The sequence below is a fragment of the Taeniopygia guttata genome, chromosome 20 (assembly GCF_048771995.1).
Source record: "Taeniopygia guttata chromosome 20, bTaeGut7.mat, whole genome shotgun sequence".
NCBI lineage: Eukaryota > Metazoa > Chordata > Aves > Passeriformes > Estrildidae > Taeniopygia > Taeniopygia guttata.
This window is the reverse complement of record NC_133045.1, coordinates 14,890,835-14,916,173: the sequence shown is the minus strand read 5'-3', so window position 1 is coordinate 14,916,173 and position 25,339 is coordinate 14,890,835. Positions and strand designations below refer to the sequence as shown.

At 54.2% G+C, this 25,339-nt stretch overlaps 1 protein-coding gene and 1 long non-coding RNA gene across 3 annotated transcripts in view; both read right to left on the bottom strand.

Moving 5' to 3' along the window:
* Window positions 1–1,208: 1,208 nt before the first annotated feature.
* LOC115497879 (uncharacterized) lies at window positions 1,209–4,361 on the bottom strand. The gene is made up of 2 exons (XR_003963439.4): window positions 3,751–4,361; window positions 1,209–3,233 (listed from the first exon to the last, which is right to left on the bottom strand). It is a non-coding gene; the product is annotated as an uncharacterized lncRNA (long non-coding RNA).
* A 561-nt stretch (window positions 4,362–4,922) lies between these two features.
* The window catches only part of B4GALT5 (beta-1,4-galactosyltransferase 5), a 32,743-nt gene continuing 12,326 nt past the window's right edge, over window positions 4,923–25,339 (bottom strand). For both annotated transcript variants that reach the window (XM_030288459.4, XM_072916979.1), the window contains exons 2-9: window positions 15,378–15,512; window positions 12,696–12,809; window positions 11,805–11,929; window positions 11,288–11,404; window positions 10,419–10,606; window positions 10,085–10,207; window positions 9,620–9,721; window positions 4,923–7,840 (exon numbers count right to left, since the gene is read on the bottom strand). In XM_030288459.4, the coding sequence (XP_030144319.2) occupies window positions 7,693–7,840; window positions 9,620–9,721; window positions 10,085–10,207; window positions 10,419–10,606; window positions 11,288–11,404; window positions 11,805–11,929; window positions 12,696–12,809; window positions 15,378–15,512 (1,052 nt within the window). In that variant the 3' untranslated portion in view covers window positions 4,923–7,692. The remainder of the gene's footprint in view (window positions 7,841–9,619; window positions 9,722–10,084; window positions 10,208–10,418; window positions 10,607–11,287; window positions 11,405–11,804; window positions 11,930–12,695; window positions 12,810–15,377; window positions 15,513–25,339) is intronic.

Sequence of the window (25,339 nt, the reverse complement as noted above, 5' to 3'; positions counted from 1 at the left end):
GGGAAAAACAGATAAAGTCCTGGGGTAGCGTGTGCAAGGAGAATAGGGAGTGGAGACATCACTGGCCTTTCAAGAAAATGATCCTTATAAGCACCTGTCAGGATGGTCTAGACATATTGATCCAGGCTTGGTACAGGAGGATGGATTAGGGTACACCTCCATCTCCCTTCCTGCCACGCTGTGGCTGTTCTGTGAGAACCTCACGTGTGCATTGCAGTTACACACCCCAGCAGCCACCTGGAGCAGCAGGAGTCATCTTGGTTGCAGTGACCAGAATTAGGGCTGGTGTTTCAGAGGGTTTTCAGGGTCCCCTGGGCCCACCTCATGTCACACACTCAGCAGTTCTCAGCCTGGCCACACCAGCCTGGGAGCTCAGTGTCCCAGCAGCAGCACTCAAGGGGTCTCTGCTCCACTTCTTCTCAGGGATTCTCCTTTACCTCTAACTAGCAAATCCTGTTATTAGTCTGTTGACCTCCCTCTTAGAAATGGCAGTTATGCAACAACACCTTCCTGCAGCCCATCAGTTCCTCATTTCCAAAGCTGCTGCTGCTAAACTCTCTTGCCTGTTCTGGAATTAACAGCACATTCACACCAACATGCCAGTCAGTCCCCATGGGGTGGCTGCTGAGCAGCAGGGCAGCTTGAATCCCAACTGATTTGAATGGCAAATATTTAAAAAAAAAATTGATAATTGAAAAAAAGAGAAAATGAAGAGTTGCTGGTAACCAAAAGAGGCAGAAGAGGAGCACCAGCCCAGAACCGCTGCATCATCCAGCTACACCCACACATCAGCTGTGCAGCATGTCCTCTGCTTCAGTCACTCCCAACTCACCTTGAACTGCTGCCATGGCTGAGGGGAACTCGAGAGAAACGGGAGAAGCCAGAAGAACACCAGGCCTACATTACCCTAAAAATAACACCTGAGAGGACCCAGAGCTATTCAGAGGTGAGCAGCTGGAGTGAGCAGAGCCCACAGAGCGGCCCATGGGTGGGTGACAACACCACGTGGTGACAAAGCCCCATCCTGGCTCACACATGGCACCAAGGCCTTCAGGGGGCTGTGAAAGAACCTCTTGACGGCAAGACCACAGCTGCTGCAATGTAAGGCTGGAGGAAAAGCAGCCCATCAGCGGTGCAGCAAAGTATCAGATGGACCAGCTTGGGTATTTTTGTTCTTGGTGATAAATAAATAAATAAAATTGTGATGATTAAGTGGAAGCAAAATAGCCCTGTTATTGATACAAGCGCCTTTGCAGTACATTAAACCCAAGTAATTTAAAGACCAGAACATTTCATATAAATAATTAATTAATTTTTGGTTAGCACAATGCCACTATAGCTGCCCAAATTTTTGAAGAGGGGGTTGCTTTTTAATTAGAATATGGTCATTACAAATGCAGGTGGGTTTTTAATCATTCATGTTGGAAACAAGCTGACTTGGTCATGTATCAGAAAGAATAAAGCAGCTGTTATCTCTCTCTAGATCACACCCAGCAAACCTCAGGACTGCAAATAAGCAAGGAATGCCTTGTGATGTGTTTTCATCCCCTGTGCAGCACAGGGAAGAAGCATTTGCTGAGGTTAAACAGAAGCGAATGAAGAGCTGGACAGCCAATGCGATGCAGAACCAGCCTGCCCCAGCACCAGTTCAGACAGGTTCTCCCCAGCAAACAGGGATGTTATGAAGGTGGACAGCCAGTGTGCAGACGGTTTCTTTTAAGGGTTTAATTGCTTTCTTGCTAATAAGCCTGCAGGCAAGCACCCTCTCGCTCCTTTCCCAGATCTCCGGCTCGGTGGAGAGCCCCAGCTGGTTTGTGGGGTCTGGGTCTGGCCCAGGCAAGGACAGTGCAGCAGGACCCCCAGCCCTGAGCAGTGGATGTTGAAGGGTCTCCCAGCTGCTTTGCTGCTCTGGCTTTTCAGATGGAACTTTCCAGAGACGCTCCCTTCTCCCCTGCATGCAAACAGAAGCCAAAATTCGGGTGAGGACATGAAGTCTTGCTGCAGCCAGCTTGCAGCAGGTTTGCCCAGGCCAGGCTCCGCAGCTGGGACATGAAGCCCGGAGCTGGAGGGACGGGCAGAGCCCCTGGGGCAGCCACAGCCCGTCCCAGCAGTGCCAGGGGAGAGAGGGAAAGGCTAATGCCCACCTGGAACAGCCGAGATTCCCCGTTAACCCCCACACTGCTCCACTTCTCTAAAACGGCAGAGCCCTTTTAAATACCTCTGTGCGTTAGACCACGCTAATCTCAAACCCTGTGATGTCTGAGAGCTGAGCTCCCCTCAGAGCCTGGGCTCCTCAGCGATCGTCCCCACCAAGTCCGTCTCCAAGTCCAACTCCCTCAAGTCCCAGCAGGAGAAACAATTGTCCTTGGCCAGTGGAAAGCAGCCAGGAAAGCAGGGCTCGGTGTGTCTGCACAGCCTGCCCGAGCAGCAGCCACTCTGAGGGCTCTGCACTGCTCGATACACCTCGGGAGAAACATCCATTCTCAAGGTATCTTAAAGGAAAAGAGAACAAACCCCCAAAGCCAGCAACAAAACAGCAGCTGTACCCAGCACGCCCTGCCAAGGGCTGCGGGGCAGAGTTGGTCTCCATCCTGCTCCCAAAGCACCAGCAGAGGCAGCTGGGGATGTGCAGCCTCCTCACCCTGCCCGAGCGGCCTTGGGGACGCCACTGAACAAAGAAAAACATTCCACTTCTTCACTTCACTTTAGCCAAACATTTCAGCAGCTTGTCTCTTCCCTCACACATCTTGCAATACTTTGTCATCATAAATTGCCTCTGGTTTATGTTAACTAAAACCCTCTCTTGTTCAGTATCTGGTTTGAAAAATGTTGGCAGTAGGCATGAGTTCAGAGCAGATTTATATCCACAGACTGTGTGGAGCACTGGGATGAGTTTCCCAGAACATGAACCCAAGTTTACCAAATAAGAACAGGAAAAACCCAAAGAACTCATTCACATCATCCAGCTCCCACATGGCAGATTCACGAGGGCAGCGGGAATCCGACGACATAAACCACAGGCAGACATTGCAGTGGATATGGAAGAAAAACATGGACTGAAGAGTCTCAGGAGGAGAGAGAACTTGAAAGGTCTGCAGGATCAAGTTTAAAAATTCACTACATCCTAAACTGCACCTGGTGAGACACGGGAGATGCTTCCAGGGGATCAGCTGCTGCCACTGGCTTGCACAGGGCTTGGGAGCAGGGACATGTGAGTTAAGCCTTCAAGTCACCTGGATTTTCCAAGAGACACATAACTCCCAACAGAGACAGCCCCGCAGGTGGGGACACGGGGACGCGGGGCCGGACACGCGCGGCAGCCCCGCAGCCGGGCCGGGGCCGCTCCTCCCGGCGCCGCCAGAGGGCGCTGTGGGAGCGCGCGCGGACAGCGGCCCGGCCCGGCCCCAAAGCCCGGCCCGGCCCCAAAGCCCGGCCCGACCCCAAAGCCCGGCCCCAAAGCCCGGCCCCAAAGCCCGGCCCTAAAGCCCGGCCCCAAAACCCGGCCCGGCCCCAAGGCTCGGCCCCAAAGCCCGGCCCCAAAGCCCGGCCCGGCCCCAAAGCCCGGCCCGGCCCCAAAGCCCGGCCCGGCCCCAAAACCCGGCCCCAAAGCCCGGCCCCAAAGCCCGGCCCAGCCCCAAAGCCCGGCCCCAAAGCCCGGTCCCGAAGCCCGGCCCCAAAGCCCGGCCCCAAAGCCCGGCCCAGCCCCGCTGCCGAGTGCCCGGTCCCGGTCGCACCGAACCCCCATCGCACCTGCGGGGCTGAGCCCCCTTGTTGAGCCGAGGGCTGGGGCTGTGAGGGGTCCGGGCGGTTTGGGGCTGAGCTCTTTCTGCCCCAGCTCCCCGGCCTGTCGCCAGCTGCGGCCCGGCAGCCTCAGCGCAGCCCTCGTGCGGAGCGGGGCCCGTCAGGCAGCGAACGGCTCCGGCAGCGAGGCGGACGGGGCTCGGCAGGCTCCGCACACACCGTGCCCTGCTGTGTCCCGGCGGGGCCGGGCCGGGCAGTGCCGCCCCGGGAGTGCCGCTAGAGCCGGTGGCCCCAGCGCAGCCCCGCAGCCACCCCTCGGCCCTGCTGCAGGCTGCATTTCCCACGGGACGGGCTGGGCTTTCCCTGCCCTCTCGTCGTTCCCGCATAGGGGCATCCTAGGGGCATCCATCGCCCCCATCTCCAGGGGCATCCATCCCCCCCAGCCCCTGCCCCCGTGTGGGGGTCACGCTGCACAGACCCCGCAGCTGGGTACCCCTGGAGGGCCACGGGCATTGCCCAGGCGGGTCAGGAACTCCCATCGCGGCAGGAGCAGGAGCCCCACGGGCTCCCACCCTCCCTCCTGCGGGCGCTGGGGCAGCCAGGCCGCCTGGGCAGGCAGCGGCAGGGGCTGGAAGAGCCTGTCACCCCCAGGCTCCAGCGCCGCGGGTGGGAAGAAGCTTCCCAGAAGATGGAGAGCTAAAAAAAGGCAAGGCTTGGAGCAACCCAGGGCTGCAGCTATTTATTCTAGCATGCCTGTATGCTGCAGAGCAGGAGAAAGATATTTTAAAGCTGCTGCAAGGAAGCTTGTCTGTCTGCCTGGGTTTGTTGTTCAAAAATTCAATTACCAACGGTTCCCACCACCAGTCCTGCACCACCTTCAGCCAAGTGCCTTCCTAACACCCTAAGCAGCCAACCCCTCCATCAGAACTACACTGAAGCAGATGCTTGGAAAAAAGGCTTAGGCACCAACACATCAGGAAGAGTTTGGGGAGCATCCACATGTCACACACAGTTTATTTCTGTCCAGTACTAATGAGAATTTTCTAGCCAGCTTTGAGCATCAAGGGCTCACCCTTACTGACTACTGACTCAAATTCTCATAGGCACTTACCCCTCACCTCCTACTTAAAAAGCACACCCCAGTCTCCTGTTAAAAAAAAAAAAAACAAAGCACTGCAATCTCTGTTCTTGGATATGTATTTTTTACTGAAAAAATCATTCATAAATTAACAAATACAAAAATGTACAAACACATGGGTAAATAAATGTAATGACACAAAGGATTGCTTTGCTGAGAAGTGTGTGTGTGTTGTAAAACACTAATCTTCAGTGCAAAAACGTCCCCCTGGCACCTCTTAAAAACATAACAGTAAGCTCAAAAGCCATGATGATGGAAAGCTGCTTGAGAGTTTAAAGCCATTTCTGATGGTGAGGGGCCTGAAGTGCGCGGCCGATGCTCAGACGGTACCTCCCTTAGAGAAGCAGAGCTTTACGGAGAATTGACTGTCAATAAATAGTTTTGCAAATAAAACCCACATGGCTCATCTAAAAGAAAATAAATCAGCATCGCACAGGACCTGCCCTCCAGCAGGGCTGACTGACGGCGCTGATGTGGAAGGGGCAAACGAGTGGCCTTGTCGAACTTCAGCTGCCAGAATATGTACAAGTTCTCCTTAATACAAGAGTTTTTACACCATAACAGCACATGCGCTTGACAGTATGTTTTTAACAGTTACATTTACTATACAGTATTTGACATAGCTGATAAGATTAACAGTGCACATTTTCAGATAATCCACATTTTAAAAAGGGGAAAAAAAAATTCAACATGGTTAGAACGAAGGATGGGATGCTGCTGGGGATGGACCCTTCTGTGCCAACCGCAGAGTGCAGTTCTGAGCAGAGGTAACGGCTTTTGTTCCACACCAGGTGCGCCGGGTGTCAGGGACATGGAAGGCTGAGGATCCCAACTAAGGTAGTTCAACACTTACTCACACACACATGCATGATTCCGGGGTAGTGAATTGGACTAGTTGAAATACATTCCTTGTTTGAAGCACCATTAAACAAAGACAGGTTTCTAGCAAGGTCTCAAGATGAAAGAAAAGAGGGGCAGGGCAATGCGGGTTCATCACCCAGAAAGGGTCCACGTGAATTACAGATCAAGACTCCAAAGCAAACGTCTTTATTGCTGTATGCTCCAGAAAAAACAAATCCTCACCTCTGCCTATAAATAACCAGGCTGAATCCCCTCAGGAAGCGAGTTTAAAGCACATGTAAGTTCAGAGACTTTAAAACTTAGTTACAAACTCATCAGCGCTTGTCAAGGGCAGGCTCGCTGTCCTCTCATGCCGGCTGATAAGATCTACACAAACTCGTGTTTTCTAAACTAACGTTTTCTGGATACAGGTTAGGAATGCCCTGGGCAGTCACACCCACCACAGATGCGTATGGGGATCATACGTCCACGGAACTGAGAAAACAGTGTAAACCATGAGAAGTTAAGGAAACCGAAGGCAAACAATGCAATGAAAAGAGTTAAAGTCCTTCAGAGGTCGAGTACCCGCCCTTGTTGTGTGGAAATACAAACCACGACCAACACCCAATGTATTTACTTTGAAGTCAGAGAGGTCCAGTGAAAGTGGTGGTGTCAGTGCTGTGCAAGGGCTGGACTGTGTCATGGGGACAGGGCCTGAAGTCCAGCCTGCCCACAGAGGCTGTGAAGAAAAGAGGGATGACACTGGATAGCTGGACGGGCTGTCAGACCAAGCTCTGGCTCCCAGTCCTCATATTTTCAGGTGTCCTTCATGTCTCTCACTGAGCTGTGACCGTCCCACCGGCTGTGCCCGTGCCAGTGCTGCCAGGTACCGAGCACAGCACCTCTGTGCTGCTGGATTTACACAATAAATACAGGCTAAACCAACCTCCCAAACCGCTCCAGCACGTTCCAGAGCCAGGGCAATGCTGCAGTGTGGGGTGGGCTCACGTGGGAGCAGAGGCTCCATCCTGGCCCCCGGGCTCGCTGAGACAGGACACAGAGCCACAGCCACAGGCTGCCTTCCACACGGCTTTGGGACTCACCTGCACACCACATGGCCAAAGTGACAGAAAAGGGAGGGTTTTTAATAAATATTCCCATTTCCTCACCCTCCCTGGAACCAGCCAGCCCTGTGGTTTCTGGAATGAGTGATGACCCGGCTGTATTTCTCACCCCCTGCACTGGAAGGCTCTGGGCCCTGGCCCACAAACATTTCCGCATATGCCCAGCTGGAATCATGAGAGCAGTCTCAGTGGCTTACAAGGGAACACCTTGCACAAGTACAGTGATGCTCACACAAGTGTTTACAGAACTCAGGACTAAAATGAGTGACCGTATGTAAACCTCTCGCTTGGACTTGAGCCACAGGAGAAAAATAAAAGGGGCAATTTACACAGCATATTTACACTTACACTTCTTTAAGAAGCGATTCTGTTGTATGTACTTCAAGCAGGTCATTTAAAAAACTGCACAGACATAGAAGAATGGCATCAGAAATAGTTTGATCTCCCACCAGGGCAGTCGCCAACCAAATTGCTCACGACGTTCACTGTCAAGAAGCCAGAGTCCCTCAGCTGGGCCGCTTCCCGGAGGAGAAAGCACATCCCAGGAGAGTCCCAGTGCCAGAGATTGCTAGAGGAGGAATGTGGAGACGAGAGCAGCAGGTCGAACTGTTGTCCTGAAACCCAGAAAGCAAGTGGCAGAAAAAACAAAGAGACTGCTGAGCTCGCTGCCCAGGTATCGGTCTGGATTGGTACAGCTAGGGCAATTTGTGCGTGCACCTTCAGCCTCATTCTCCACAATACTGTGATCCTTCATTAGACAAAGTGTTGCTTGTCCTCAATAACCCTTGGAAAAGAAAGTCTAGCGTGGTGCTCTCTTGGTGGAGGGCAGAGCAAAGTTATTTTCTGCTCTTAATATTCAGTCACCAGAGCCAGCTCCGGTGTCAGGTTAACAGTGATGTTCTTATACAAGGCGTCATATGTGACGTTTGGAAAGTAGTTCAAGTTATTGAGGCCGTCCAGGGCTTGCCTTTCTTTTGACTTCCTCAGCAAGGCGTACCTGTGCAACGAGAACCAGAGGCCAGAGTCACTTCCACGTATCTCACAGCACCTGCAAACTCCTCCCGGGGCTACTGGAACACCTTTCAAAGAGCCAGGCCCAGGAGCAGCTACAAAACAAACTTCTGAGTCCTTAATAAAGGCAACCATCACATTTAAATACTCTGTGTCAGTAAATATCAGAAAATTCCATAGAAGTCCATCCCTTTGGCTCACAGTGCCACCAGCAAGCATTCAGCTGCCAAAACAACCTGTGGCACCTGCCCAAAGCATGCAGGTCCCACTCCCAGGAGGGGGCTGAGCCTGGGGGTCCTGCCAAGCCCACCATCCACACCATCCCAGAGAGACGCAGCTCAGGGGTGATGTGCTTCCTGTCACTTTCATGAAACCAGACATGAACAAGAACAGAACTAAATTTGCTTCAGTCTGAGGGATGGGGGCGAGGAAGTAAAACCAGCAGAATGGTGGCATGGGGAAGGAAACTGCAGCTGGTGCACAAAAGCAGCCTCAAACACATGTAGAGGCAGCGTGAGGAGATAGAAGGAGAAGGGTTGTGAGGGGAAAATAGGCAGAAATAGCTCAGCAGGACAGTGACTCCCTTCAGCACAGTGCTGGGGGCCTGGAGGCCCCAGGCTGAGTGGGAGCTGGGCTAAGACCTGGGGACAGAGAAGGGACCAGGGAAGGCTCGTGCCATGAGGCTGGGGAAGGGGCTGGGTGAGAACAAAGAGGGAACCACAGCTCAGTCCCAGGGCATTATCAGCCTGCCATGCTTCACTGGTTTGACTAAATACGTTTTTTAAAACCAAAAGCAACTTCTCTTTTTCGAGAGTGAACTCTGACTGGCTGCATTCTGTCCAACAGAGAAATGAAAAGTAGGGTTAAAGATGGAAACTCAAATGGAAACACCACCAAAAATGAGTCTTCCGCAAAAAAAGACCAGCAGATAGCTCAAATTTCAGCAGCAGCAGCCTACAGCCTCTCTGCAGAACAGAGCTTGCCCTGCTTGTCCAGCAGCTGCTCAGCTACAAGTGTTAATTCCTGAAGTTGATGTGAAAGATGCATTTCTCTGGTTTTCTATTGCCCAGCTTTCAGAAGACTCAAATTCCACTGTGGTCTTCAGGCAAAAGCAATCAGTGAACCCGTGCACTCCCTGAAACAACCCTGGCTCTGAGACAGTGGGGCTGGAGCCCTCCTGGAGAGCTCAGTGCTCGTCCTCCTTGGGTCCAGGGGACAGCTGCTGCTCCTGATGGATGTCTGCAGCTCTCACGAGAGAAAACCCGAGTTCAGGGCTCTCTAACCCACCCCAGCCTCGGGCCAAGAAGCAGAAAGGAGCATGGAGAGGGTGCTGCTGTTGGACTTGGTGCGTGCTGCAGGGACACCCTGCAGGACAGCCCTGCTCCGTGCTGCCTCGGGCTGAGCCGTGCCTCCTTCAGCACTGGCTCAGGCTCTTCCAGAAACACTGAAGCTTCTCTGACACCTGGCAACAGCCACTGCTGTACATTCCTCTGCAGATAAAGGACAGGCCCTCAGCCTGCACGCTGACAATCCCCCCTTTTGGGTGGCATCCCAGCAGCCACACGGCAAGGACCCCTCGCTGCAGGGATGAGAGGTATGAGATGCAGGGATGGAGGAATCCTGGCAACGCTCTGCCTCCATCTCCCTGCAGTTAGCTTCCTTCAAGAGTTCAGGCTGTCACTGCCCTCAAACAGCTGCAGGGAACCTCCTACATGGTACAGACTCTTTGTGAAAGGCTTGAGGATTCTTAAAAAAATGTACTTGCCTTCCTAGGAACTGCACCTCTCCCCGATGATGGTGGGGAATTGATTTGTATTTCCCTGTGTCTCCTTCTGGTCGAGTCACTGAGTAGCCTGCATACTGTACTCTGCATCAGAAAGGGGAGAAATAAAAGAAAATAAACAAAAAATAATCACCCGTTGTGTTTGCTGTGCTGGCAGTGCTTCCAGGGCTGCAGTCAGAGCTCCCGGGGCTCCGGCCACGGCTCAGCCTTCCCACCCACAGAGCACACACAAACCTCCCACTGCCCTGGGCATGGTACACAGCCCCCAGAGCCCCTGGGAGCCCTGCTCAGCAGCGTGGGGCACTGCCCAGCCCCAGCCCCTGCCCCACGGCACACAGCCCTGGCTCAGCCCAGCCCGGGGCACGCAGGCACAGCGAGCCCAGCGCCCGTGGCCCGGTGCCCACTGTCCCCTCGGAGCCCGTGCCAGCCCACTGACAGAACCCCCACCTGTTCCAGAGGTCGTCGTCCTCGCCGCCCCAGCCCCAGAAGGCGTTGGGGAAGCCGTTGATCTTCCGGAACTGCTCGACAGTCAGGCCACTGACCCCCCCGAAGAACTCGTTGTACGGGAGCCTGGGCAGGAGAGAGGGGTCAGGGCAGAGCCCACCAGCTCTCCCCCCGCCATGCAAAGCCCAAAGCCAAGGATGCTCTCTGCCATTCCCTCCCACGCTCCCTTTTGCACAAAGCCTGAGGAAATACCAGACTCATTCTCTGCCTTAAAGAAATTCAATCTATCACTGGGTCCTTAGCAGTTGTGGTAGCAGGGAGGAAGAACAGTGCTTACAGGTACATGTACTTATCCAGCTTGGCTGCAAAGTGCCTGGGCATCTGTCCACACCCATAATAGTTACGGTCATTCTCTGGTATGTGGTCCACGTCGTGGAAGATGAGGCAGTCCCAGTCCAAGTCCTTCATCGCTTCCCGAAAGCCAACGTTGAAGAGCATGGCACGGTTGAAGGGTTGGGTTCCAGCCTAGCAGGGGGAAAGTTCCTTCTCAAGAGGAGTTCCTGCAGTTCTGCTCTGTGAGTGCTCTCAGCCCTGTCTAGAAAACTCCAGAGGGCAACCAGCTCCCACACTGGCACCGAAAGAAGTGATGTATTGGGGCACACCACTGAGATCAACCAACACTGAAATACTCAATTTACAATACAGGAGTAAAAGTAAAGATGCCAAAGCCTTGTTGCTCAGACACTTGAAAAAAAAAAAAATTATCAAACTTTTTAAGCTAGAGCTAAATATGGAGGCACATTAACTGGGTGGATGAAGCCAAACAGCTGAAGTGAGAGGTCCACATACACAGCAAATGACAGTCATGTTCTACATGAAATGTCTTACTCTGGTCAGGCCATACCTGTGCCTAGGGGACGCTGCCTGGAACTACTGCAGGGATACACAAAAAACTGCAGCATTGTCTCAACCTGGTCCAAAGTTTAAAAAAAAAACAACTCCTACAAAACAGAATTTAAAAAATAACAACACAAATCCCCAATTTCTAATTTTCATATTAAACTAGTAATTTCTGGGCACCAGTAATGTCTCAGCTGTGCCACTTTTGGACAGAACAGGACAACTCCCACGTGGCACCATGACCCCTACGGCTGGCAGGGACACTCCTGGCACAGGGCAGAGCTGAGCCTGCCCACGCTCCCTCACCTGCTCCACCACGTAGAAGGCGAACTGTAAACGTTGCCGCTGCAGCATGGGAATGAGGTGTCTGAAGAGGACGGGAAGGTGCTCGTATCGATTGCGGAATGGGATCAGGATGGCCACCTGCAAACAGAGAACGTGGCCTCACTGCACCGCCCGGGCTGCGAGCTGCTGGGGGGCTGTAGGAGCCGGAGCAGCACTGACAAACCACTCTTAGCTCTCCCATGTAGAGCAGCCTTCCAAGTCCCAAAACACAGATTTCCTATTCACTTTTTGAGGAATTGCTGCTTTGGAAAAATTCAATGTCACCTCGAGTGGAAGGGACACTTGCAGTGCCTCCTTGTCCTCTCTGCCCAGCACCAGGGACACCAAAGCAGCCCTTGAGTTCACCATTTCTTCCCTGGGCACTGCGTTCCCACACCTCATAGCTCCTCACATCAGTGCTCTGGAGAGGCAGCACACCAGAGGTGCTCCAGTAACAGCGTCCTGCTGCCCGCCCTGGGGCTGCCCAGCTCCCAGTTACCTTCCAGCGAGGCAGGCAGTCACTCGGCTTCCAGTGCCCTCCCAGCTTGATGGAAGGGTCTTTGGAGAAGAACTGGTGGATATCCTCCATGGTGATCTCGCTCATATTTACATCAATGGGGCCCTCTGCAGAGTGGGAGAAGCAGAGGGGGTGAGAACCTCCCTGGTGCTGGGGCAGCACTTTGCTGCATCCCTATCCTCCATCCCCAGCACTCAGCTTCTTTTCTCCAGCACAGCCAAAGCAATTAGGAAACGCTGCTGGTGCAACACCTCGGCCTCCTCAGTCTTTGTGGCTGCTGTTGGATGTACCTCTCCACGAGAGCCCCACGCCAGCAGGGATGCCCCTCTGCTCCCCCCTGCATGTTTCCAGCAGACTAAGCCCACCACCTCAGCAGAGAACATGCCCCCCCTTTGGAAACACTTGCCCTCAAAAGCCCATTTTCCACCTGAGGGCAGCTGTGTGGAAGCATTTCTCCCAGTGCAGCTGCCCCGGGGTGCAGCCCGTGTCCCACAGCAGCCCCGCACAGCTCGGACCGGGACTGGCAGCACTGCTGAGGCACAAGGGAGCCACCCCGCCGGCACTGCCCCTGGAAAAGGGCTGGCAGAGTCTTTTCACCGGCTCCCAGCACACAATCCCTCCTTTGTTTGTGTTTGCCAAGCGATGGGCTCCTACTTCAGCAGGGAGACATGCCTCCGACACAGCAGGGATTAATTCCTGAGGGTGGGTAAACAATGATTTCCCAGGAGGAGCTGGCCCTAAACAGTGCTCCCATTCATCCCTAGGTGCCTGGCAGGGAAAGGTGCAGTGGTGGTGAGACTGGGAATGGCACTGTGTGCCCTCCTAAGCCATGGGGAGCAGGAGAGGGGCTCAGGGCCACAGGATGCTACTCACTCATAGAAGGGAGCCTCTCAGGACACGTATTGTTGGGGAAATAGGTAAAGTCTTCAGGAAGAAACGTTGTGGCTTGCAGAAAGGTGTCATTGTGGCTCAGATCAAGAGGATAATCTGGGAAAAAATATATGAGAATTTTTCACCTGAGTTATAGATCTGTTATTTCCAGCCACCTCCCCATGCCACTGTGAGCAAACTCCAAAGTCAGCCACAGCTGAGGATGTCCCCAACAGCACAGTTGTGTCCCCAGTGGAACGTGCTCTAGCCTTGCAACCCAGCTGGGTGCTCATCCCCATCCTGGGACAGGTGCCTGCAGAAGCCCCAGAAGCCTCAGCACCACATCAAAGAAACCTTTGCATTTTCTGGTCAAAGGAGGAATTTTGAGCATGCCTTTAGGAATCACAAAGGAGCATGTGGCTCTTAAAAGGAAAAGCTACCAGTGCCTTGCCCCTGAAGAACCCTGGCACAGCAAGAGGAGATGTGCTCCTCCAGCAGGTCCTTTCCCTGCAGGAGAGAGGGAAGTCCCCAGGCAAGTCTCAATGCCAGCTAGGACTGCCAGTGCAGTATCCTACACAGGGCAATCCTGCCTGGACTCCTCCCCAAAGGATCAATAAAAACGACCACATTACACACAGCCTTCCCTCTGCTTCCTGCTGTGCAAGAGCAGAGGAGCCCCCGAGCTCCAGCAGTGCCCAGCACCGCCCTGCAGCCCCCACCCCTGTATCCTTTACCCTTCTGCCTGCTACACCTGAAGATGTTTTCAGGTTTTCCACCAGAACAAGCCATTTGCTGTGCTGTGCTAGTACATAACATCACGTCAGTAATGTTGTTTATTCACTCAAGTAAACAGTATCCAAACTATCTCAAAACTCAAGATGGGCTGTACACAGAACCTAAGGGCTTTTCAAGTAGGATAGATGTTATTTTGGATGCTTGGTACTGTTCCAAATTTCCGTAAGCAACTTTCCCTGTAAACTCCCATTGCCAGAGCGCACCCGCAGTACTCAGCCCAGGTCAGCCCACAGCGAAGCTCAACTGCTCTGTTTTGCACCAAGGGCTGCCTGTTTTGCTGGGTTTCCCCTCACAGCTGTCACACGGCCCCACTGCCCACAGTGGTGTGGGGACAATGCACTCCCCAGGCAGTGACACCCACCCAGGCACCCAAAATCTGCCAGGGAGGGAAGGTTCTGACCCCAGTGTTAGTGCAGTCCTTGTGGCCACAGCACCGAGCGCCTTCCAGACATCACCACCACCCATCCTGCGCCTGCCCTGCCCTGCCTGCCAGGGAAGGTCGCCCAAGGACGGAGCACAGTGCCTTTATGTGCTGGAACTGTCCTGTGGCTGGAGCTCTCGGGGAGGGACAGTGTCCCCGTGTGCCGGCGCAGCTGGGGCTGGGAGGGGGTTCAAGCAAAGCCCGGCATGGCAGCAGCAGCACTGGTGTCACTGGCACTGTGGTCACCAGTTGCCCACCTGCTGCAGGAGGACACGGGTTCCTGGAACACTTGAAGCCCCCAGGGCTCAGCAGGATGAAGGCTCTCACCACTGCAAGCAGCAGCAATGGAGCATCTAACCCTCCTGCCGTCAGGGGATCAACCACTTCCTCACCTTGCCTCTGCTTTACTTGATGTTTCCAGTCTTAAAAATAGCCCAGGGTGGCTGCCCTGGCTGACTTGGTGCAGCACAGGAGGTGACCCGGGGTGTTCATCTCCTGCGTAAGTCGATAATTCCCCTCCCGTGCCCGTCCCCAGCCGGGGCACAGCTGAACTGGTGGCTGCACCTCAGCAGGCTGGGCAGCAAGGACACGGCTCATACTTCTGCTAATGAGAAAATGATCTTGCCTTGTAAAGCTCTGTCAGCCCCTGCTGCTGAGCTCCCCACACCAGCCTGATGCCAGCAGCACGGGCGTGAGGCTGTGGGGACGTGCCAGCAGGGAAGGGACAGGCTGGGGGCGCGAGGCTGTGGGGACGTGCCAGCAGGGAAGGGACAGGCTGGGGGCCACCAGCCCGGCAGCAATGCCTCCCACACGGGCAGGGGAGCTCTGCCTCGCTGCACCACGCTGGCAGCACAGCCCCTACCCCCGTGCTCTGCGTGTGCACGAAGGGGCTGGGAGGGCCAGCCTGCGCCGCAATCCCCACGTCCTGCCCGAAGCTCAATGCGTTGTTCATGGCAGATCTCCAGCCAAGTCAGCTCGGCTCACACTCGCACGGGAAGAGTGAGGCTTACGAGCACAGGCTCCTCCACGTGCCCAGAGCCAGGGCTCTGCGCAGGCGCACGCCACAGAAGGTATTTTTTAAATATGAAACCTGATCCTTGCACTGAATTTGAAAATGTTTACCCTCAGACTGGTTGAAGCTACAAGTTGAATTCCTGGAAAGCAAAGAGGTTTTCAGCTCAAATCCCATCACTTCAGACCTTTCAAGATTTTCACCTCTTATACAAATGAGAAGCATTTGAACTTTTAACATATGTAAATAAATAAGTATGATTTTTATATTTTGGCAGTATTTCTCTCTATATAGGGTATTTTTATGTTACATGTATATTTTTATATATAAGAATAAAAACTCCAGACAATTTATCAAAGCTTCCACCCTGCATTTACCAGTATAAATTGATGCCTTCAACTTAATTTTCAGTGAGAATGGGACCTTGAATCAAAATTGCAATTATTCAATGAAATACCTGAGTCATTCACACTGCTGTTCCTCTTGGCATAGGCACTGCGGACCACCTGCTCGTACACCTGAGCTCCTATAGTTCGCATGTTCTCACGGATCATGATGCCTTGGGCTTGCATCATGAAGAGGTAGGTGTTCACTGCAAGGGAGGAAGAAAAAGGAATATTTCCATGAGCATCAGCTTTTGTAGGGAAAAGAAATGAGGGTCCTTTGGAAGCACTCCCAGCCTCCTGCTCGATTTCAGCTCCCTCATGCCAGAGGGATCCCTGGGCTGCAGGTGCCTGGCAGAGCTGGGAAGGGCAGGGAATTCGGCAGGGGAGGCATTTGGGAACCCGGCTGGGTGACAAGGGGATGTACCCGGCCAAACCTGACTGCCAGGCTGTGAGACAGCACTGCAGCTTAACCAACAGCACCTTTCACTGCTTAATTAGGCAGGTTTAATTAGGAAATATTACAACAGGACACCCAGCTGTGTGCCTGGAGAAGGGCAGCTGGCACTTGCCTGGCAGAGGCACCCCCACACCAGGCTCCAAGCCCCAGCACATCACACCCGGGCAGGCAGCAGGACGAGCCCTGGCTCCCCAGGGCAGCCCCCCACCATGTTTCTTCCCCCTCTCCTCTCCTGCTGACCCCGTGCCCGGCACAGCTCAGGCTGAGCCCAGTTGGGTTTCAGTTTAAGCTGACACCCAGCTGGCAGGACCAGGCCCCAGAGCAAACAGCAGCAAGCACAGCCCTGTGTCCCCAGCAGCTCGCATGGCACAGCAGGACAGCCACCGTGCACAGCATCACTGTGCCAGCCACAGCCCTCTTGGTGCAGCTTTCGGCTTAAGAATGAAGTAGAAAACAAAATCTTGACATGCAGATACCGAGAAGGGGCAACCTAGAAGGCCTATTCTGCACTAGTAATTAAAAATCCAGGTCAAAAGACACTCCAGGAGGGATAAAGAGGGCACTGGGCCAAGGAAACAACACAGACCCTGCTCAGAGGAGGGCAGCAGCTGATGCAATGTCACCAGGAAACACCCACACGAGACAGGTCATTTCTACAGCAGGCATATCAGCCTGAAACCAGCAGCTACCAGGCTAGGAAGGCACAGCCATGGCTGGAGTCACCAGGAGCACAGGTAGGATACAACACTGCCACTGGAGTGCGGGGGTCCCCACCCCGGGGTGCACACCCCTGCACCCCACGGGCTGCCCCCCTTCTGCACCACACTGAGACAGCTCCAGAAAGGCTGCCCAGACTGTATTTTGTTTTCACACAGTAAAGTCAGTATTTGAAAGGGGGATGGAGCCCCATGTCATGCCCAGAGCCAAGCGCCCTGCCTCTGAGCCATGGAGAATCTGGATTTTCAGAAAGAATGGGGTCAACTGCATGAAGTGGTTGGCAACTAAACGTCTCAAAATTCAATTTTAAATGTCCATTTCCAGCCCTTCCCTTCCCATACATGCACACTTTGCAGCTGGGCCAGCGATGGCACCTGAAGCCAGCGGTTACAGCAGCAATGAGCAGGAGCTGGCTCAGACAAAGCTCAAACCCTCCTGGCTCACCCACCTGTTCTGGGGCCAGCTCTGGAACCAGAGCGACCGCCAGGTCAGCTTCAATGTGAGCTCTGGTGCAGTTGCTCAGCAAGGCAGCCCCGTGGCAATGACAGCAAGGGGTACCAAGCGCTGCTCCTCCTCAGAAAGACAGGGAATTTGCTCTAACAGATGCCCAGGGGTAAGGCTCAAGGAAAAGCTGGTATTTTAATACAGCACCACAGGCCAGAAACAGAAGTAGCTGAAATTCATGCAAAGCCTTACACCCAAGCCCCAAAACCTTTGCAAGTTTGCATTTGTCAGCTCAGAGTTCAGCATGAAATGGCAACACCTCTCAGCACCAGCAGCGCAGCCCCAGCACAGCCCCAGCTCTGCCAGCAGCTGCCCAGCAGGATTTATGGAAATGGGAGTTTCTGCAGTTGTCAGGAGCAGGGTGTCTGGGGTCAGCAGTGAGCGGTGCTAATGCAGCCGGGCTGTCGGAGCCTTGGGATGTAGGGCAGGATGCACAGGACAGCCCCAGCCCAGCCTGCCCATGCAGGACTCCCAGATGAACACAAGCTTTTCCTTCAGCTTACCAGCCCAGCCACAGCCTGCCTGGGGTGTGCTGTGTTTAGGGCTGGTGCTTGGGGCACCTGGCCCGAGGCCACGTCCTGCCCCGGTGACAGCACCCAGCCCTGGTGCCGCGGGCACAGGCCCAGGGAGGCAGCAGCAGGGAGCCAGGAGAGCACACAGGGCATGGACAGCGTGAGGCACAGAGCCCGGCAGCCCTCCCACAACCAGAGCCTCCTCAAGGGCCAGGCACGGCTTCCCTCCTCGGCACAGAGCAACGTGGGGCTGGAGCTGCTCACTGAGCTGGTTCTCGGCCCAGGCTGCTGCAGCCCGTCTGCATCTTCCAGCCCACACGGAGCTGGGCCAGCGCTGAAAAACAACGCGCTGATGCTGATCCAGTAATTTCACTTTCTACTTCATTATGCTTCTGCTTGCTGGGTAAAGCAGATCCAGGTTTGGTGAAGCATGAAGGAACAGGAGAGCCAGATCAGCATGCAGTCCCTGGTTAATGTGAGGAAGAGGGAGGTTTGTCGGGCGCAGTGAAAGCGCCGTTTGTTCCCTGCGTGGCGTGGTGTGGCGGCTCAGGGAGCAGGGCCTCGCCACAGCCACATGACACGGACACGGCTCCAGGGCCGGGCTGCTCGGGAACCCTGAGCAGACTGTCACAGCAGCCACCGTCCCAGGGGAGCAGGGCAGGGACAGCACCAGCTTCGGTCAGGCAGCAGCTGCCTTTTCACACATTAGCCCCTTTAAGCAGATGATTAAGGAGATACCTGGCCAAGGAAGGTGTGCCATCCACACGCCAAACACCCAACATCAACAGCCCCCCACCACCAGGGACCAGAGCCCCTTCTCCTGCCCCCAAAACAAACGGCCTGCATGAGATAAGCTCCACAAATACTGTGTTCATCCAGAACACGCAATTCTTTCAGGTCAGAAAATCGGATTTAAACCATGTTATCGTAAACATTTCACTCCCTGTGCACACACAGTGCTTAGATTAGCTCCAGGGACTCCTGTGGCCAGGGCTGGGGCTGCACCAACATTTGGGAATCGCTGTACCAAGCTCAAATCTTATTCCTCCTCCATTTACTGCCCTTTTGATGAGCAAATTAGCCATGTTTTAAATTTATTAAGCCTGACCTGGCTGACCCTCCAGAGCCCAGGGCCCCTGTACCCAGAGGCGTTTCCCAGAGCAGATGCCCATCATCCCTGAGCATTCACTGCTGCAGACACAGGCTCGTGGTGGGCTTGGCCTGAATCGTGGTTCAGCCAGAAAGCAATTCTCCCTGTTGTGATATATTGCTAATCTCATCACACAGGATGATCTCGAAAATCACATCGGCCTTCTGCCTTTCTTCCCTTTGAGCATGCGGCGCTTCAGAGCACACCAACGGAGTGGTAACAGCCTGGCTGCTGCCCCGGGCAGCTGGACAAGGACAGGATGGCAGAGGGGAGCTGTCCCTCCTTCTGGTAATTTCCAGCAAACCCTCGCTCCCCACCCAGAAAACAAGCAGAATTTAAGAATCCATTTGCCCAAGTAAGTGCCTGAAGATTATTCTTGTTGGTTCATTAAAGGACAAGTCAACCCTGCTGTGATTTAAACACACGGAAAACATGACAGCTTGTCACCAGCTGGAACAGAGGCACAAGGCTGCACCCCAGGGCATGGCACCCCTTGGGATGTCGCACCCTAACCTCTCTGCTCACAGGCAAACTGGGAGAGCAAGTGCTCACTCAAGCCAGGAGTGGATGTAACAACTTCAGCCAGGGAAGTAAAGTCCAATTACATAAATGAGCACTGAAGTCTTCCTGTAATCATTTCTCTGTTAGTATTTTCGGACCACTTCTAATCAAGAAACAGCTGACTCTCCCATGGAAAATTAGTTTCATCATGATGATACACACTAGAAGAGGCAACAGGGTAATTAGCAGCCTGGGAGCAGATTCGGAAGAGGACTGACTGTGATTTATGCCAGCCACCGACACAGGACAGGGACAGACCTGACACGTCTCACTCCTGACCCTGACACGCTCCCACCGCCTGCGAAGGGACCTGGACCTTCCTGCAGCACCCCACTGCAGGGGGACAGCGGGGCACCCCAGCTGGGAGAGGCTGGGGGCAGGAAGAGGGGCCAAGCGGCTCACAGCAGCCCTGCATGCCTGCAGCAGTGTCAGCGCCCAGCACGGCAGCCAGGCTTTCCTGAGGAAGGAGCCGGCCTTCCTCTGCTTTGAGATTTGGGGCTTTCTGTCACATTCAGCATTTTTCCCATTCATTAATCCACTCGTGCTGCAGAGCACAGAGGGGCTGTTTGAGTTCATCGTGGTCCCACTGCTACGTGCAGCCTTCTCCTGCCAGCACCTGGAGCTCCGTACCAGCCAGGACAATCCCTGCCAGCCCCCAGAGCCCCATTTCAACCAGCACAGTCACAAACCAACGCACCACCAGAGAAACTCCTGCTGAGCACTCTACCAGATGCTTGGAGTGGGCACAAGGTGCCCAGCAGAGCTTGTGGGACACCTCCCGTGGGAGCTGCAGCAGTGACTTGGAAGGGGTGAGGGTCCTGCAGGCAGCAGGGTGGGTATCAGGTCACCCTGCCAGGGCTGGAGGTCCTGCCCGCTGCAGACGCCTCCCGCAGGGCCCAGAGACAGCAAAACCAGCAGAGTCATGTCTGTGCTAAGCCTTTTGCTAAGCTCTCCCCGCAGATCCCCAGCATCAATCCAGCTCCATTAGCATTAGCAATATAAAGGGGTTTAATCAAACTAAGCCTCTAAGGCACTGATAGACAGTTACGATAGTCTTAACTCATAAATAACCCAACTAGGAAAAGCAGCAGCATCCCAGCATTAATACACCATGAGACCTCTGTCTCCATCAGCTTTCCAGTGGCACTGAATTCCTCAGACATGCTGAGTGCCAGAACAATTAAATAAGAGGTTCCTATTAGTTTTAGAGAATTTAATATTAATGCCATCACTGTTACTTAGCCCTTTGCCTCTAAATAGCACAGGAAGGAATAATTTGATACATTAAATGGTCTAAGAATTAACAGTGCAGCAGCAGCATTGAGCTGGTAATTACAAACCACTTGTTCCCAAAATTGGCAAGTCGGCAGCTTGCACATGCACACAGCAAGCAGGAAGATGGGAGGCTAAAGTGACACTCAGTCAAAACCTGAATATGGGAAGTTTGTATCTGAATTGTCTTACAGAAAAATGACCCTGGGGAAACCTCAGCAAGGGGAGGAAAACCCATATTATTCTAAGAGATTAAATTTTTCATGTACACATCTAAGGTGGCGACTTCCATTTGCACTCCCACAGCTGCCTGCACTGAGGTGTTTGTGCCACTCGCTGTGAAAAGCACTGCACTGCTTCAGGACACCCAGCAAGAGGAGCACAGCGTGCTCTGCACACACGGGAAAACTCAGACGGCCAAGGGAACTCATAGAACATCTCAGCACCGAGGAAGAGCTCTGCACCCCCAGCAGGCAAGGCTGGCAGCGGGGTTGAGCCCCCAGCCAGTGCAGACCCAGCACTGCGGCACCCAGCTCCGTGCAGGGGAAAGCCAGGAGCACACACATTACCTGTGCACCAGGACAGCTGTAAAATCACACTGGCCTTGGCAAACCCCACGAGCAGCCCAGGTCTGTGCTGCAGTTCCTCTCCGAGGAAAGGCAGTGACACGTGCAGGCTGGAGCACAGAGCACAGCAAGCATTTGCCCAAGTTAAATATTACCCTTCCTCCAGAGATCCAGACTCTTACTTCAATTGCCATTCAGGAGATGGGATTGCACATGACCGCACGTCCTGTTTATTTTCCATCCCTCCATGCCCACCTCCAGCCAGCCTGCTCTGCCCATCCTGCTGCCTTCACCGGGATGGGCACAAGGCTCCCAGGAGGAGCAGAGCATCCGCTGGCAGCACGCTCCCGGGCGGGCAGAGCAGCCACCACCCGCACACAGACAGCAATGAAAGGCTCTGCAGCAGCGCTGACACCGACCCCGACCCTCCACAGCAAACATTTACACTTCCAACCACTTACAGCTCAGCGCCTGCTCCTTCGGTTCATTAGGAGACAAAGGGGTGGGAATTCTGCCTCCTGGACACCCTCAGGAATCCCAGCGCCCGAGCCAGTGCTCATGTACGATCAGGGTGAACAAACTGAGGGAGAGCTTTCGTTAAGAAAATAATAAATAAGAATTAAGTGAACGCTTGGGCAAGCAAGGGAGAGGGAAAACAGATCCTCCCCAGCGCTGTCCTTGAAGTGAGAGGGCAGGGAAGGACATGGGCTGCTCGGGACAACTCCTCATCCCCTGGGCCATGGGAACTGGAAGAGCTGCAGGAGACAAAGGAAATCCTCTGCTGCAGGCAGGCCCCACCACCAACGCGGGCATCCTGCTCAAACAGGCAATAGTACATTCAGGAAAATGGGGACATGTGGAGTGGTGCTGCCTAGGAAATGCCTAGGAAATGCAGACAATAGGGAGTTTCACCAGTGCTGTCCTTCACCACCTGAAGCCATCTAGAATACAGTCAGACCACAGCAGAGAACAGGAGACAGGTGGGATTTGGATTTAAAATTTCCACATACATCAAACAGCAGTTAAATAGATTTTGAAATCATTGATTTGTTAGTCTTCCAAATTAGGAGATTATACCCATCGGAGAGTACCCATTGGAAACTGTTAAAAACCAACTTAAGAGTCAGTTCACACACCACAAACTGCACTGTCTGGAGTTTTAACACCCCGACTTTGATAGAGAAAAAGAGAACAGGTTCTGTTGTTTTGGCTATTCCCCCTCAAAAAAAAACCAAAGACCTGATTTTTCAAGCATGTTTTACACGTTCAGCGTGGCTGAACAAAAAGGGTCATCACATGCACAGCCTCATGTCTGCTGCAAGGGAGCTGTTCCAAGGGGGTCCGAGAGGCTGTTCCAGGTCAGTGGTTTGCCTGGCACACCAGGCTGGGCCGGGCAGGGGCTGGAGCCCCACACGGGGCAGGGGCTGGAGCCCCACACGGGGCAGGGGCTGGAGCTGGAGCCCCACGCGGGGCAGGGGCTGTGGGGAGCCCCACACGGGGCAGGGGCTGCGCTGCAGCATCCAGGACAGCCGGCGCTCCCCGCTCCGCTCAGCGAGACCCGCGGCACATCTCCCACTGCCATTTATGGCTAGAACACAGTCCACCATGTCCTATTTACATTGTCTGAAAAAATAAAAAAAACAGCTCGGGAAATCCCTGCTCCCAGCTGAGCTCGCCCACGATGCGCTTGTCCCAGGGGACCCAACTGCGAGGAACGGCAGAGCCCAGGGCAGGGATGCTCGTCCCCGTGGAGAGCTGGCCTGTGCCGAGCTGTCCCTGCCTCCGAGGGACACCCCAGCAGCCACCAGGGAAGGGCACGGCAGGGGCAGAGTGCGACACCCGCCTGGGCTCCCCCTGGGCACAGCCAGGACTGCCCCGCTCAGCAGGGCACGGCCACCTCCAGGAGCTGTGGCCTCCGGCCTGACCTGAACCTGCTGCTTCCACTCTCACCAGGGCTAAAAGGCCCAGAGACAGGCCCATCTCTGCAATGTCGTGTGGGAATAAAGCATCCCGAGCTCCCTCAGCCCTGACCGTACAAAGGCTGCTTTGCACCAAGGTGAGATCCCACAGTAGCAATACCCCAAGACTGTCCCTGCTCAGGTTTCTTTTCTGTACATTGCCAGGTCCCAGGAAAGCAGCCATGCCAGCAGCCAGGGAAGGAGCACAGCCACAGCCCCACCTCCACACTATGCATCTGCCTGGCTTGCCAGCCCTTCCAACTCCTAAAAAATTCTCCAAGCTAGAATTCTTCAATCATGTGGGATGACTGTTGTCTGAGATTTTCAAAGGCAGCAGCTCAGAGCTCCCTGCCAAGGGTACTCTCACCATGCAGTGCCATTTAAGACCCACAGCAGCTTGGCCTCCACAGTCAGATTACAGAGTTGTTCTTGTCTGCAATAATTAAAGGCAACACTGAATGGCCTCTCCAGCTGCTGTGTTTTATTAGAAGCTATCAGAGAGAGTGTGCAACTTTGAACTTCCAAACACAGACCATTACCTACAGGATTTTTTAAGAACTCTGATGTCCCAAGACATTTATTAGCTTTGTTGTGACCTACGCAACCTTGGAATATACAACATTTTTATGAGTTTCTTCCGCCTGACAAGCAAACTGGTAATACAGCTGCTGTAAATAGATCAACTGATTCCATTATCAGTGCAGGGAATGACTTCACCGGAAAAAAATCATCCCTCTATCTACGAACTTATTTGACACCTAAGAGACTGCCCATCAAATCCCAGCCTGTGTGACACCTTCCTGCGTGTCAGCAGAAAAGCAATGGCATGTGCCTGTTTGGGATGCCTTGAACAGGGGAAGAGAGAAAACCCTTCCTTCCATCACCACCCAGGCCTGTGCCACCTGTGCCCTTCAGGACCAGACCCGGGGCCTGGCACACCCAGACCCTGCGCAGGGACAGGCTCGAGGCTCGGCCCAGCACTGCCCTTCCCTGCTGCCCTGTCCCTCCTGCCCGGACACGGCAGCCTTGACCAGCAGCGCGGCCACGCCGGCGCCAGGCACGGGCAAACCCCGAACCTTATCTTGGGCAGGGGCAATCAGAGAGCAGATCCGCCCTGCAGCACAGCACCGCACCAGAGCCGTGCCCGAGCGCTCCATTAAGTTACACATTAATCCCAGATAAGCAGCCACAAGGGTATTGAGCCAGCCAGCTCAGCGAGGGATCAGCACTTCCACAGCCCCGAGCTGCAGCCGGGCTCGGGCCACAAGAACCGAGAGGGACAGGAGGCTCACGGCCCTGACTCCCACCCCAAGGGCTCAGCTGGGTCTGTACAAACAGGAACAACCTGAGGCAGGTTCGGCAGAGGCTGTCTGTGATCAGGCTGCAGAGATGGGGTGCTGGGCACAAATTATCCTGCCTGTCCCTCTGTGAGCAGGACCAGCCATCGCTGCCCCGGGCCACCAGCACTCATCGGCTCTGCGATTGCTTGGGAAGGGATGAGCACACACAGGGGCACCGAGGGAACAGCAAACACCCTTCTCCTCCTTCCCTCTCTGCCACTGAAACACCTTTTAGCTCCTTGCACACAGCAGCAACTTAAGTTTCCTTAAGAGACTTGAGTGTCTGCCAAGGGTTCTGACCACTCTCCCACTGATATGTGCAACAGGGCAGAGGGGGAAAAAAAATAATAAACTAATCAATTCCAGCCTGTCTGCAGCCAGAAATCGAGCTCTGCAAACAGGAGTCAGACATACGGCTACCTTGGAAAAACTAAACACATGGGAATGGGAGGCCAGTGCTCCCAGGTGGAACGGCCAGAGGAGCTGAGCACCACTGAGGGCAGGACTCCTCTGGGCCAGGGCAGCCCCGAGGGGCCCAGGAAGGAGCTGGTTGAGGCTGGTACCCACAGACCCTGCCCACATCAGCACCTCCAACTCACCGGGCACGGCGCGAGTCCACAGCAACAAGCAGCCCACCTTCCTCCTCCTCCCTGCCAAGGCACCAGCCCTTCCCTCCACTCTGGATAAGGAGATTTTAGGTTACACCCATTTATCCACTCAAGTTACCCAATTTGTGCACGTTGTTTGCTTCCCCAGGTATTACAGCTAAAGGCCATCCTCCCCCACTCACCCCTTCCCTGATAAATGCTCTCTGGCAGCATCCCGGGATGTTTGGGGATTTGTGACCCCTCCCCACGTGCGAGGGGAGGGCAGTGTGGGGAAAAGGGTCAGTGTCAGCCCCCGCCGTGAGCCCAGTGCTGCCCCATCTTTCTGCAGCGCAGCAGCAAGCCGGACAACTGCTGTGTTGACAGGCAAAACGTTTTCCCTTTTCTAATG